The following is a 14,622-nucleotide window of genomic DNA, read 5'->3' as shown; positions in this document are numbered from 1 at the left end:
CATGCAGAGTCAACATGATTTTGTGTGAGGGAAATCATGCTTAACAAATTTATTGGCGATCTTTGAAGATGGAAGGTGTTGTTGTTAAAGGGGAAACCAATGGATGTACTGTACTTAGACTTCCAGAAGGCTTTTGATATACTGCCACATCAAAGGTTATTGAGGAAAATTAAAGCTCATGGTGTAGGGGGGTAAAATATTGGCCTGGTTAGAAGATTGGCTTACTAAGAGCAAATAGAGAGTAGACATAATGGGTTATTTTCTGATTGGCAAAATGCAACAAGCGATGTGCCACAAGGATAAAGAGAGTGAAATTGCTTTACTTCAGTGGCATGAAATTGGTGGCCAACTTTAAACTAAGCCAGTTTTATTTTCGATTTATTTACTTACAAACATACTAATTAGGAGCATGAGTAACGTTGGGACCTCAATTCCTTACAATTTATGTCAGTGATTTGGATAGAGTGACTGAATGTAAGGTTGCTGAATTTGCTGATGACAAATGAAAGGCAGGAAATTATGTAGAGGACACAAATAGGCTACAAAGGGATACGTAAGTTAATTGTGTGGACAAAGACCTGGCAAATGGAGTATAATGTGGGTATAAGTGAAACTGCCCATTTTGGCAAGAAGAATAAAAAACATTATCTAAATGGTGAGAAACTGCAGAGCTCAGATGCAGAGGGATCTGGATCCCCTACTGTATGAATTGCAAAAGGTTACTCTGCAGGTTCAAAATAATTTGGAAAGCTAACAGAACATTTATTTGTTTATTGTGACAGGTATTTAATATAAAAGTAGGTAGGTTTTGTTTTAATTATATAGGGCATTGGTGAGAGCATATCTGGAGTACTGTGTATAGTATTGGTCTCTTGATTTAAGGAAGAACGTGAATGCGTTGGAAGTAGTTCAGAGAAGATTTACTAGGCTAATACCTGAAATGGGCAGGTTACCTTTTGAGGAAACATTGAACAGACTAGTCTTGTATCCACTGCAGTTCAGAACAGTAAGAAGTGACTTGACTGAAACATATAAGATCTTGCGGGGTTTTAATAGGGTGGGTGTGGAAAGGAGGTTTCCACTTCTGGGAGAATCTAGAACTAGTGGTTGCTGTTTAAAACTAAGGGGTCATGAGTTTTTGGAATTCACTTCCTCAAAAGATAGTGGGAAGCGGAGTCTGACTATTTTTAAGCCAGAAGTAGATGGATTCTTGATAAGCAAGGGAGTGATTGGCTACCATTGGTAAGTGAGAATGTGGAGTTGAGGTTACAGTCAGATCAGCCATGATCCTTTGGAGCAGCAGAGAAGGCTCAAGGGGCTGACTGACTTACCCATGCTCCTAATATGCATGTTCATATGTACGTCAATGGCAAACAAAACTGGCTTGCTGGCAAAATCAACTACCAGTTTGCTACAAGCCCATTCATACCACTGAGAAAGCCCCTTTATCTCTCAACCAAATGATGAAAATTAAGTTACCAATAGATTTATACTCTGTTAATGTACAGTGACTGTGAGTTATAGTGATTGCTACAACTATAATGAAAATATATAGTGTTATGGTTACTCCTTGATAATAAGTAGGTTTATGTTTACAGATTTTGGCAGCTGAAAACTGCTGATTTTAAGAATAAACATATAAATCAGCATAATGACATTTTTTAGTTTTGTAAACATTCTTGGGCATCAAACTGAAAGATTCTAGCACTTGGAAATGGGACAACTTGTTTTTTCTGCCTGTAGGAGCAGGATATCACTGTGGGTTTCAAGAAATCCAATGTTGGGCACCATACAGGATTTCAAACTCAAACCTATTAGCAGCAAGAACGGCACAATTATACTCTGGGAGTCAATCTACTAATTGACCATCTCCAAGCTCTCCCTTCTACTGATAGTAGTAGCCAGGCTCAGAAGCCTCAGCAGTTTACCAAGAGAGAGAATAAATTGAGGCATCCTCAGAGGGGTAAAATTAAAAATAATCAGGAAGGGAAGCCAGCAGGCCCCTCAGATCGCCAGGGAAACCCTTTACAATGGTTCATTCAGGCCACAGGGACAGCTGTCCTTTCCTTCCCCTCTTTGCAGCATTGTGCCTGTAGCTCCAATGCTCACCTGATCTGCTGCAGATAGAGCACTAAATTATGCTCTGTCACACACACGCAAAAGGGGCTGCTCCACCGCTGGCTTGAACCTATTTCTTTTGATGCGCTGTGATACCATATGACCGAACTATCAGCAAGTTAGGCCACCCAGTAACACTGTCATTAGTATTACTGGTAACAATATGAGACTTCATTGCTACGTACATTAGAACAGATTGAGACCTTTCAGCCAGTGGACAAAGTCTTTAAGCTATAGTAGTGGACAGAATGCTAATAGACCATCAAGCTTGCATACTAACTTTACCATTTTCAAATGGTTTGAAACAATGTATTCCCTCCTTTCACCAAAAAAAAGGACAAGAGACACCAGAAATAATGTGTTACTGCTTACCTATAGCTTTCTCGAACACATTTGTCTGCAGCTACATAGTCATTCCTATGTAGATGGACCAAGACTTGTGCAATTGTTTTCTAGAACAAACAGTAATACTATTAAAAATTCATTAATGCAATTTACATTTGAAGAAGTAGCGCTTACAGTTTTTCCTTCCTTGAGTTAAACATATTTCAATGTCATCTGCAAATTGAGATTATTCCAAAAATGTCTAGCTCTTAAAAAGTTACGTTTCCCCCCCTCTCCCCACCCCCAAGTCCATCACCATTACATATATTTTCATTCCAAGTGTAGCCTGTTGGTGTAATTTTGGCATTACTGTGAGCATAAGGTGTTTCATTCCACGTATGATTCTATTGACGCACCAGAAAACTTTTATCAAATCATTTTATTTAACAATATAGTTTAACTATGAGAAATGAATTAGCTACCTTTTACCAACTGAAATACTTAAACATGACAAGATACAACTCATAACTGCTAATCTATCTCTATTAGTTCCAATTCAAGCAATATTCCTCTTATAGACGCAAGCTCCTCTTCAAAATCAGTTAGCAATACACGGGCTTACGTACTTGTACACGGGCTACCAGTCCTCAAGAGTCCAGAACACAAATGGGGAGAGAGAGACAGCGAGACAGAGCTCTTGCTTCTTCAAGAGCCCAGCAGGTCCCCAAGCGTGAAATCCAGATCATAGGTAGGGAATTATGTTACATTTAGCCACTACTATTGCCAATCATGAAATTCATCAAAGACCGTGGGTTTAAATTTAATTTTAATGAGTCTATAAATCAGAAGGAGCAAACTGACCATCTGTTACAATTGTGCATAACTTTCCCTTTGAAGTCAAAAGACAGAAGAAAAGCATATGACTCAGTGACTGATATGCTACCACTTATTTTATCCACCTGACACACTGAATTTTACCTCCATAGTTAATCATTAAATGAGAATATTTGTGCAACAACTTGAATTGATCACCTAAAACCTATAATCTGGAGGCCATTGTTCCTGTGCAAACTATCTGAAAGCTATTTGTTGCAATTTTCTGCTCTTTCCATGTTATTTTATATTTTTCAAATATTTATCCACTTTTCTTTCCAAAATTTACTATAGATTCTGCTTTCACTAGAATTTCTGATAATAGACTGCCATATGTAAAGGAAATTCTCCTCTGCCCATTTGTTCTTCGGAGGTGATCACAAGTTTATGCCCTCCAATTAGTGACAAATGAACACTGCAAAGTATTTTTCCTATTTAACTTCTTTTTGTTTTACATATGAACATTCAGAATTGCACCTAAAAACAAAAGTAGCGTAACAAAGTTTAAAGTTTATTTATTAGTGTCATAAATAGGCTTACATTAACACAGCAATGACGTTAATGTGAAAATCCCCTAGTTGCCACACTCCGGCGCCCGTTCGGGTACACCGAGGGAGAATTTAATACGGCCAATGCACCTAATCAACACGTCTTTCAGACTGTGGGAGAAGACAGAGGGTGGCAGTTCAGGGGCGTGTTTCTGAATGGAAGGCTGTGACAAGTGGTGTTCCTCAGGGATCAGTGCTGGGACCTTTGCTGTTTGAAGTATACATAAATGATTTGGAGGAAAACGTAACTGGTGTGATTAGTAAGTTTGTGGATGACACAAAGGTTGGTGGATTTGCAGATAGCGATAAGGATCCTCAACAGAAACAAGGATATAGATCAGTTGGAGACTTGGGTGGAGAGATGGCAGATGGAGTTTAATCCAGGCAAATGTGAGATAATGCATTTTGGAAGGTCTAATACAAATAGGAAATATACAGTAAATGGGAGAACCCTTAAGAGTATTGATAGGCAAAGTAATCTGGGTGTACAGGTACACAGGTCACTGAAAGTGACAATGCAGATCGAGAAGGTAATCAAGAAAGCATACGGCATGCTTGTCTTCATCAGCCAGGGCATTGAGTTTAATAATTGGCAATTCATGTTGCAGCTTTATAGAACCTTAGTTAGGTCACACTTGGAATATAGTGTTCAATTCTGGTCGCTACACTACCAGAAAGATTTGGAGGCTTTGGAGAGGGTACAGAAAAGATTTATCAGGATGTTGCCTGGTATAGAGGGCATTAGCTATGAGGAGAGGTTGGAAAAACTTTGTTTGTTCTCACTGAAACAACAGAGGTTGAGGGGCAACCTGATAAAAGTCTACAAGATTATGACAGGCACAGACAGAGTGGATAGTCAGAACCTTTTCCCAGTGTGGAAGAGTCAGTTACTAGGGGACACAGGTTTAAGGTGCGAGGGGCAAGGTTTAAAGGAGATGTACGAAGCAGATTTTTTACACAGAGGGTGGTGGGTACCTGGAACTCACTGCCAGGGGAGGTAGTGGAAGCGGATACGGTAGCAGCTTTCAAGGGGCACCTTGACAAATACATGAATAGGATGGGAATAGAAGGATACGGTCCCCAGAAAGGTAGGGGCTTTTAGTTAAGTCAGGCAGCACGGTCAGTACAGGCTTGGAGGGTCGGAAGACTTGTCCTGTGCTGTAATTTTATTTTCTTTGTTCATCCAGAGTAAACTCTTGCAGACACGGGCAGAACATGCAGACTCCTCACAGATAGTGATCCAAGCTGGGAGACGAGCCTGGGTTCCTGGCACTGTGAGGCAGCAATGCTAACCACTATGCCATGGTGCTGCCCCCCATATCATATGCATGGAAAATTTTCCTAGAACAGTAGTTACAAATTGTACCAAAATTTTAATAAGATATATATTGTGGGTTAGTAAATTTGCTGACAACACCAAGGTCGGAGGAGTTGGAGACTGTGAGGATGGATGTTACAGTTTGCAGAGGGACATAGATAAGCTGCTGAGCTGGGCTGAGAGGTGGCAAATGGAGTTTAATGCGGAAAAGTGTGAGGTGATTCACTTTGGTAAGAGTAACAGGAGTAAAGAATATAGGGCTAATGGAAAGACTCTTGGTAGTGTCGACGAGCAGAGAGATCTCGGTGTACATGTGCATAGATCCCTGAAAGTTGGCACCCAGGTTGATAAGGTTGTTAAGAAGGCGTACAGTGTGTTAGCTTTTATTGGTAGAGGGATTGAATTTTGAAGCCGTGAGGTCACGTTGCAACTGTACAAAACTCTGGTGCGGCCGCACTTGGGGTATTGCGTACAGTTCTGGTCGCCGCATTATAAGAAGGATGTGGAGGCATTGGAAAGGGTGCAGAGAAGGTTTACCAGGATGTTGCCTGGTATGGTGGGAAGGTCTTATGAGGAAAGGCTGAGGGACTTGAGGTTGTTTTCGTTAGGAAGAAGAAGGTTGAGAGGTGACCTAATTGAGGCATACAAGATGATCAGAGGCTTAGATAGGGTAGATAATGAGAGCCTTTTTCGTCAGATGGTGATGGCTAACACGAGGGGACATAGCTTTAAATTAAGGGGTGGTAATTATAGGACGGATGTCAGAGGTAGGTTCTTTACTCAGAGGGTAGCAAGGACATGGAATGCCCTGCCTGCAGCAGTTGTGGACTCGCCAACTTTAAGGGCATTCAAATGGTCAGTGGATAGGCAAATGAATAACATTGGAATAGTTTAGGTTCGAGGGTCATTAGATTGGTTCCACTGGTCGGCGCAACATTGAGGGCCGAAGGGCCTGTACTGCGCTGTAACCTTCTATGTTCTTAACCACATTATAATTGTTTTCAATATTCAAAATTTTATGCTCGGTTCAGTGGAATTAAACAAAACTTTGAGGCCAGTACTGGATACTCTCAGGTCAAATACAGCATATACTGACATAAAGTCAAGCTCCTTCCTATTGTGTCCCAAGCATAATTTCAAAGGTTCATCTTTTACTACATTGATATGAATCTCCTCATTTTGCACAGAAAATGTTAAGACGTCTGAGCAAAATTGTCAATTAATATTAATTTATATTGATGTTTGACCAATTTTGCTCTCTGGGTCATTACTCAACTCAGTAAGAACTGGATACAGACTCCCCAGGTGAATTTCACACCGAACAAAATGTGTTAATCCATCAGCATATTTTTGAAAGCCAAGCAGTTCAGATGTACAAAGGACAGTTCACTAAATGCTAATCAACTAGCTAACCGATTTATCTCAATTACGTTTCGAGTAGGCAGCACAATGGGCCTTATAGATTTTTCTTTCAATTCATTGCATAATGAATCAAGTGCTTTTACAAGCGAGGATCAAGCAGAAAACATACTAGAGGACTTAGCCTTAGAATTTTACATGAATTCCTGATTACACTGTTCAGACAGAAGTGTTGACAATCAGACAAAAATGTATAGAAAAATCTCCAAATGTCAACGCAAGAAAAACTTTTTCATCTACCTTAAAACACGTTGGGTAATTTTCAATCTCCTTATACATGTTCTTTTCCTTCAGGAGAGATGTTGCAGCTTCATCAAGTCTTAAAAGACAGAAAAAAATGATTTAATAACAGTTCTGAAGCATTTACACAGACTGACCCCATTGTGTCAACGATATTTTAAAAATACTCTCAATCAACAAATATTTAAGAACATAAGAACATAAGAAATAGGAGCAGGAGTAGGCCATCCAGCCCTTCGAGCCTGCCCCGCCATTCAATAAGATCATGGCTGATCTGTCGTGGCTCAGTTCCACTTTCCCGCCCTCTCCCCATAACCCTTAATCCCCTCTCCTATCAAAAACCCATCAACCCGCGTCTTAAAAATATTTAGCGAGGCAGCCTCCACCACTTCAACGGGCAGAGAATTCCAGAGATTCACCACCCTTTGAGTGAAGAAGTTCCTCCTCAACTCCGTTCTAAACCGCCCCCCTTTTATCTTGAGGCTGTGCCCCCTAGTCCTATTGTCTTTTTTGAGCAGGAAGAGTCTTTCCACCTCTATCCTATCCATCCCATTCATCATCTTATACGTCTCAATGAGATCTCCTCTCATTCTTCCAAACTCTAACGAGTACAAGCCCAGTTTATTCAGCCTCTCCTCATAGCTCAACCCCCTCAACTCCGGTATCAGCCTAGTAAACCTCCTCTGCACTCCCTCCAAGGCCAAAATATCTTTGCGCAGGTGCGGCACCCAAAAATGCACACAGTACTCCAGTTGCGGCCTCACCAATGCCCTATACAGCTGCAGCAAGACCTCCCTACTTTTATATTCAATCCCCCTCGCTATGAAGGCCAGCATCCCATTCGCCTTCCTGACCACCTGCTGCACCTGCAAGCTGGGTTTTTGCGACTCATGCACAAGGACCCCGAGGTCCCTCTGCACCGTCGCCTGCTGCAGTTTTTCGCCTCGTAAGTAATAGTCCTTCCTACCATTTTTCCTACCAAAGTGGACCACCTCACACTTGCCAACATTAAATTCCATTTGCCATTTCCTGGCCCATTCGCCCAGCCTATCTAGATCCTTCTGCAGACTCTCCACACCCTCCGCACAATTTGCCGTTCCCCCAATCTTGGTGTCATCAGCAAATTTCGACACTCTACACTCGGTTCCCTCCTCCAGATCATCTATATAAATGGTAAAAAGCTGAGGCCCCAGCACCGACCCCTGGGGCACTCCACTAGTCACCATCCGCCAATCCGAATAGCACCCGTTGACCCCCACTCTCTGCCTCCTATTTGACAACCAATCCTCTATCCACGCTAACACCCTACCCCCAACTCCATGTCCCTCAACCTTCTGCAATAACCTCTTGTGAGGCACTTTGTCAAACGCCTTCTGAAAATCTAGAAAGACCACATCCACCGGCTCTCCTCTATCCACTGCCCTAGACACATCCTCATAGAACTCCAGTAAATTTGTCAGACACGACTTCCCTTTAATGAAACCATGCTGCGTCTGCTCTATCAAGCAATTCCCTTCAAGATGCCTTGCAATTTCCTCCTTAATGACAGATTCTAACATTTTACCTACCACAGACGTTAAACTAACCGGCCTATAATTCCCCGCCTTTTGCCTGGCACCCTTCTTAAACAACGGCGTAACATTAGCCGTTTTCCAATCATCCGGCACTTCCCCGGAATCCAGCGACGTTTGGAAAATAACCACCAAGGCATCCACTATCACCTCCGCCATTTCTTTCAGAACCCTCGGATGCATTCCATCCGGTCCTGGGGACTTGTCCACAATCAGCCCCTCCAGTCTGTTGAGCACCGCCTTTCTAGTAACAGTAATGTCATTAAGACCCTCCAGTCCTACCACCTTTCTATCGTTTGTTTTTTGTTTTTTTTTATTTTTTGTTCCATACATAAATAGAGCCTTAAATATATGGCCAATTACTGCATTTGAAAAGATAATACCCGTCCAGCATACACGTGTGATTCTGTCTTCCACTGATAAATTGAACATATTGATGGCTATTTTCGAAATTGTAAATGCAAACAATTTAATACTGAAAACACAACAACTGTAGAGAAACACTGTTATCATGAATGGTCTACCACAAAATTGCTGTACCCAAGAAAAAGCTTTAATTTGCAATAACTTCAAGATCACAGCTGGATGCTGGAGTTAGAACAGCAGAGGAAAAAAAATCACAATTGTCATAGCCAGAGCTGAAGGAGATCATTTCCCAGGCAGCCTGATGTCCGAAACCCAGTTTTAAAAAGCAAACTTAATTGTTCCAGGACAGAAGGTCAGTTCTTCATTAACCAAGTTACCAATCAATATGATAAAATGTTGCAATCTCAGCTTAAAAATTACATAGGATATTCAGCATAGAAACAATGCATCATCATATTATAAAATCCCTACGGTGCAGAAAGACGCTAATCTATCCTGCTTTGACAAAAGCCCCCCAGGCCCTCTCCTGTAATCCTACACATTTACCCCACTAATCCCCCTGACACTAAAGGGCAATTTATCATGGCCAATCCACCTAAACTGCACATTTTTGGAGTTTTGGAAGAAACTGGAGCACCCGGAGGAAACCCAGGCAGACAGGAGGAGAATGTGCAAACTCCACACGGACAGTCACCCAAAGCTGGGATTGAACCCAAGTCCCTGGCGCTGTGAGGCAGCAGTGTCAACCATCTTAACTATCAGCAAAAACCTTGGCTCCCTTCTCCTTCATATGCTTAGAAGCAATAAGCATATTTGAAAATTGCAGCTATGTGGAGAGATTGGATAGGCATGGGTTGTTTTGCTTCGAAGAGGAGACTAGGGGGTGACCTAATTGAGGTGTACAAAATTATGATGGGCCCAGACAGGGTAGACAGGAAAGACTTGTTTCTCCCAGCTGAGGGATCAATTGCCAGACAGCATAGATTTAGGGTGACTAGTAGAAAGATTAGAGGAGGCATGAGGAAACCTTTTTTTTCACCCAGAGGGTGCTGGGCATCTGAAATTCACCACCTAAATTGGTGGTTGAAGCTAAAAAGCTCAATTCATTTAACATAAAGGGTATCTGGATCTGCATCTGGAAGTGTTCTAACCTGCAAGGCAATGGACCAAGTGTTGGAAAATGAGACTAAAATGAGCAGCTAATTTTTTGTTTTGGCTAGTGCAGTCCCGATATGCTACATGGCTTCTTTCTGCACTGTAACTTATCTATGGTTCTAGTTACAGCTAAATTTCTTTTAGAGTGGAGAAAGGTTTATAAATAGAAAGCACTATTTCTATGCATCTTCATTTTAAGTCTACAGGCAGCCAAATCTAGTTTGTTGAAATGTTCTTACCTACGAGCCCGAACTAACAGCCGTGAAACTTTTCCAAGCAATTCAGCAGACTGGCGTAAACGTTCTTCATTCTACCAAATAAAAAAATCTACTGTTATAAAGTAAAGTCAATATTTTATAATCAACTATACAGCATACTTAGTCATAACACACAGTTCACATTCTTAGAGATATCTGCAGAGACTGCTAAACTCCTCTTAAATAAATTCCTGGATTTTTCCTGGTTATTTGCACCATTGCAAATCTCTTTCAGTGTCGTGTTGCCTCCCAAATCCATGTCTCTCTTGCTTACCCTTATTCTGAATCTACCCAATTGAATTTCTACTGTCCGAAACAGTCCTGACTGAAGTCACAAATGACATTGAGATTGTGATCCTTATCTGAGGAAGGATGTCCTTGCCATATAGAGGGAGTACAGAGGTGGTTTACCAGGCTAATTCCTGGGATGGCAGGTTAAATCGGTTAGGATTATGTTCACTGGCATTTAGAAGAGTGAGAGGGGATCTCATAGAAACTTCTAAAATTCCAACAGGATTAGGCAGGGTAGATTCAGAAAGAATGATCCCAATGGTGGGGCAGTCCAGAACTAGGGATCGTAGTTTGAGGATATGGGATAAACCTTTTGGAACTGAGGTGAGGAGAAATATCTTCACCTTGATGGTGGTGAATGTATGCCACCTCTTCACTGTGAAGCTTGGTGGATACCCTTGTTAGGTTCCACTCTCCCCTACTCTATCACTGCAAGAACATCTCAAGCAATGGTATTTGTTCTCATCCCAGTAAGCTACTTGAGGTCTATCAATGATGGACTTCATTGACAGACTATAGAAAAATAGAAAATAAGTGCAAGAATAGGCCATTCGGTCCTTCGAGCCTGCACCACCATTCATAGTTGATCATGTGCTTTCTATATCCCATTCCCGCTTTCTCTCCATACCCCTCGAGTCCCAAAGGGCCACATCCAACTCCCTCCTGAACATATCTAACAAACTGGCCCCAACAGCTTCCTGTGGTAGAGAAGTCCATAGGTTCACAACTCTAAGTGAAGAAGTTCTTCCTCATTTCAGTCCTGAGCAGCTTACCCCTTATTCTTAGATTGTGACCCCTAGTTCTGCACTTCCCCAACATCGGGAACATTCTTCCCGCATCTAGCCTGTCCAGTCCCATCAGGATTTTAGGTTTCTATTAGATCCTCTCTCATTCTTCTAAATTCCAGTGACTAAAAGCCAGTCAATCCAGTCTCTCTTCGTATGTCAATCCTGCCATTCCAGGAACCAGTGTGGTGAATCTTTGCTGAACTCCCTCAATAACAAGAATGTCCTTCCTCAGACTAGGAGACCAAAACTGCACACAATACTCAAGGTGTGACCTCACTAAAGCCCTGTATGATTGCAGCAAGACACCCTTATTCCTATACTCAAATCCTCTTGCTATGAAGGCCAGCATGCCATTAGTTTTCCTCACTGCCTGCTGTACCTGCATGCCAACCTTCAGCAACTGTTCCACCATGACACCCAGGTCATGTTGCACTCCCACCATTCAGATAATAATCTTCCTTCCTGGTTTTGCCACCAAAGTGAATAGTCTCATATTTATCCATATTATACTGCATTGCCAAGTATTTGCCCACTCAGCCAGCCTTTTCAAGTCACACTGTGGTCTCTCAGCATCCTCCTCACAGCACACACTGCCACCCAGCTTAGTACTGTCTGCAAAATTGGAGTTAACTTCCACTCAGCTCCACTACTACTATTTGCCTACAGTCCTCCACTACTTCAGTTTTACCAGACTAGTTATCAAACATTGATTTCTGCATCAGTTGTAACTTCCTCCTGTGAAATATAGGAACTGCTAGATTATCAAGAGATCAAGGTCCATCAAGTTTAAGTTAAGTTTAAGGTTAGGTTTTTATTTATTAATTAATGTCACAAGTAGGCTTATGTTAACGCTGCAGTGAAATTACTGTGAATATCTCCTAGTCGCCACATTCCCACTGCCTATTCAGCCAAAACGAAGGAGAATTTAGCATGGCCAATGCATATAACCAACATGTCTTTTGGACAGTGGGAAGAAACCGGAGCATCTGGAGGAAACCCATGCAGACACCAGGAGAACATGTAAACACCGCACAGACAGTGACCCAAGCCAGGAATCAAACCCAGGTCCCTGGCACTGTGAGGCAGCAATGTTAACCACTGTGCCACACTGCCACCTGTAGAATTTAGAGATACAACAGCAATAGTTATTCTTTAAGCATGACAATTAGGTTACAACAGACCAAGGAAACACAAGGAAAACCTCAGTGGTGGAATGTCTTGGGAATCAAGGTCCAAAGTTACCTGTTTCTCCCAATAATGCTATACTTATCACCCATCAAAGGTAAACCAAAATGAAAGCTTCTGAAAGATCAATACAAATTTCTATATTAAGAGACTATTCCATAGATTGACCATATGCTCACTGAAAACTGGCCTTGGTTTTCTCTTCTCCTTATCCCATGTTAGGTAAGAGGGGGTTAACATATCAGAAAACCTCACCAAATCTAACCCTCATGGCACCATGTAAATGCAATTGGTTCTTTATTCCAGCAATTCTGGTTGTAAATAAGAGGAAATATGATCCTATGGATCCTGAGATATGCATGTCATGGTAAACGCAGTGTGTGATGATGCGCATATGCAATGCAGATAAAACATCTCTAGCATGATAATTCCAAGTCTCCTGGCCCAACTTTCAGCACCAAAATCAGTAAGAGAAATAGCTTGAAGTAACTGGTCATATTGTTCATAGCCCATTCAAAATTTTTTAAAAATAGTTTTGATCTTTCTGATCCTAAGCAACATTGGAAATTTCAGACATCTAAAATGGAAAATAATTTATTGAGGATTGTGGGGGAGGAAACCAACTGAGCACATTGTTTTTCTGTTAACCTAGTAATTCACTCTGTATGCAACTGCTTTGAATTTGCTCCTGAACAGGTGTGTAGCAAAATCCTTCATGCTATTGAATCCCACAATCAAGAAATATAAGGAGCCTTACATCAAAGGATGATACTTTAAGAAAAATATATTTTACTCACTTCTCATCCTCTGTATTAAATTTGATACAGGGAGAATGTTTTTCAGACTAGACTATATTCACATTTCTAGTGGAACCAGCTTTGGCAAACATACTTTGTCAACTGTTGTGAGCACTTACCAGGACTTTTAGAACTGCCATTGAGTCCCATAAAAGTGGTCTATTTGTACTGAATAAATAACTGAGTTGTCATTTAGTTTAACTGTGCCTGATTAGTCCATTCCTTATTTTATGAGGCTCAAAGTGTTCAAAGTAAAAACTGAGTCATTATTTATTTTCTCTGAACTTATAATTTTACTGAAATAAGACAGAGCACTGGAAAAACTTAGCAAGTCTGACAGCATCTATAGAGAGAGATTGGCACGGTGGCACAGTGATTAGCACTGCTGCCTCACAATGCCAGGGACCTGGGTTCGATTTCCAGCTTGCATCATCATCATCATCTACGCAAGAGTTTGCATGTTAAGAACATAAGAACATAAGAAATAGGAGCAGGAGTAGGCCATCTGGCCCTTCGAGCCTGCCCCGCCATTCAATAAGATCATGGCTGATCTGTCGTGGCTCAGTTCCACTTTCCCGCCCTCTCCCCATAACCCTTAATCCCCTCTCTTATCAAAAACCCATCAACCCGCTTCTTAAAAATATTTAGCGAGGCAGCCTCCACCACTTCAACGGGCAGAGAATTCCAGAGATTCACCACCCTTTGAGTGAAGAAGTTCCTCCTCAACTCCGTTCTGAACCGCCCCCCCTTTATCTTGAGGCTGTGCCCCCTAGTCCTACTGTCTACCTGTGTCTGCATGGGTTTCTTCCCCCAACCCAAAAGGTGTGCTGGTTAGGAGCATTGGCCACGCTAAATTCTCTCTGTATACCCAAAGAGGCACAGTAAGAAGTCTCACAACACCAGGTTAAAGTCCAACCAGTTTATTTGATAGTAATCCGACAAGCTTTTGGAAATGCTGTTCCTTCATCAGGTGTGTAGAAGGTTCTGATCAGAGAAGGGCACAAAGTCACACACAGTTTACAGAATACTGATTAGAATGCAAGTCTTTACTGCTAACCTGCTATTCAAGTCTTAAAGATGCAGACAATGTGAGTGGAGATTGCATTAGCATAGGTTAAAGAGATGTGTACTGTCTCCAGACAGGACAGCAAGTGAGATTTTGCAAGCCCAGGCAAGTCATGGAGGTTACAGATAGTGCGACATGAACCCAAGATCCTGGTTGACACTGTCCTCATGTGTGCGGAACTTGGCTATCAGTCTCTGCTCAGCAACTCTGCGTTGTCGTGTGTCATGAAGGCCGCCTTGGAGAACGCTTACCCGAAGATCAGAGGCTGATTGCCTGTGACCGCTGAAGTGTTCGCCAACGGGAAGG

At 41.8% G+C, this 14,622-nt stretch overlaps 1 protein-coding gene across 2 annotated transcripts in view; it reads right to left on the bottom strand.

The window, feature by feature from the left end:
• The window catches only part of LOC145346844 (gamma-soluble NSF attachment protein-like), a 53,111-nt gene that overhangs the window by 6,166 nt on the left and 32,323 nt on the right, over positions 1 to 14,622 (bottom strand). For both annotated transcript variants that reach the window (XM_080194670.1, XM_080194668.1), the window contains 3 exons: positions 10,172 to 10,242; positions 6,841 to 6,919; positions 2,491 to 2,570 (listed from right to left, as the gene is read on the bottom strand). In XM_080194670.1, the coding sequence (XP_080050796.1) occupies positions 2,491 to 2,570; positions 6,841 to 6,919; positions 10,172 to 10,242 (230 nt within the window). The remainder of the gene's footprint in view (positions 1 to 2,490; positions 2,571 to 6,840; positions 6,920 to 10,171; positions 10,243 to 14,622) is intronic.

This window comes from Carcharhinus amblyrhynchos, chromosome 8 (assembly GCF_965287045.1).
Source record: "Carcharhinus amblyrhynchos chromosome 8, sCarAmb.v2.hapA, whole genome shotgun sequence".
Lineage (NCBI taxonomy): Eukaryota > Metazoa > Chordata > Chondrichthyes > Carcharhiniformes > Carcharhinidae > Carcharhinus > Carcharhinus amblyrhynchos.
The sequence above is the reverse complement of the archived record's forward strand: the minus strand, read 5'-3'. Positions and strand labels throughout refer to the sequence as shown.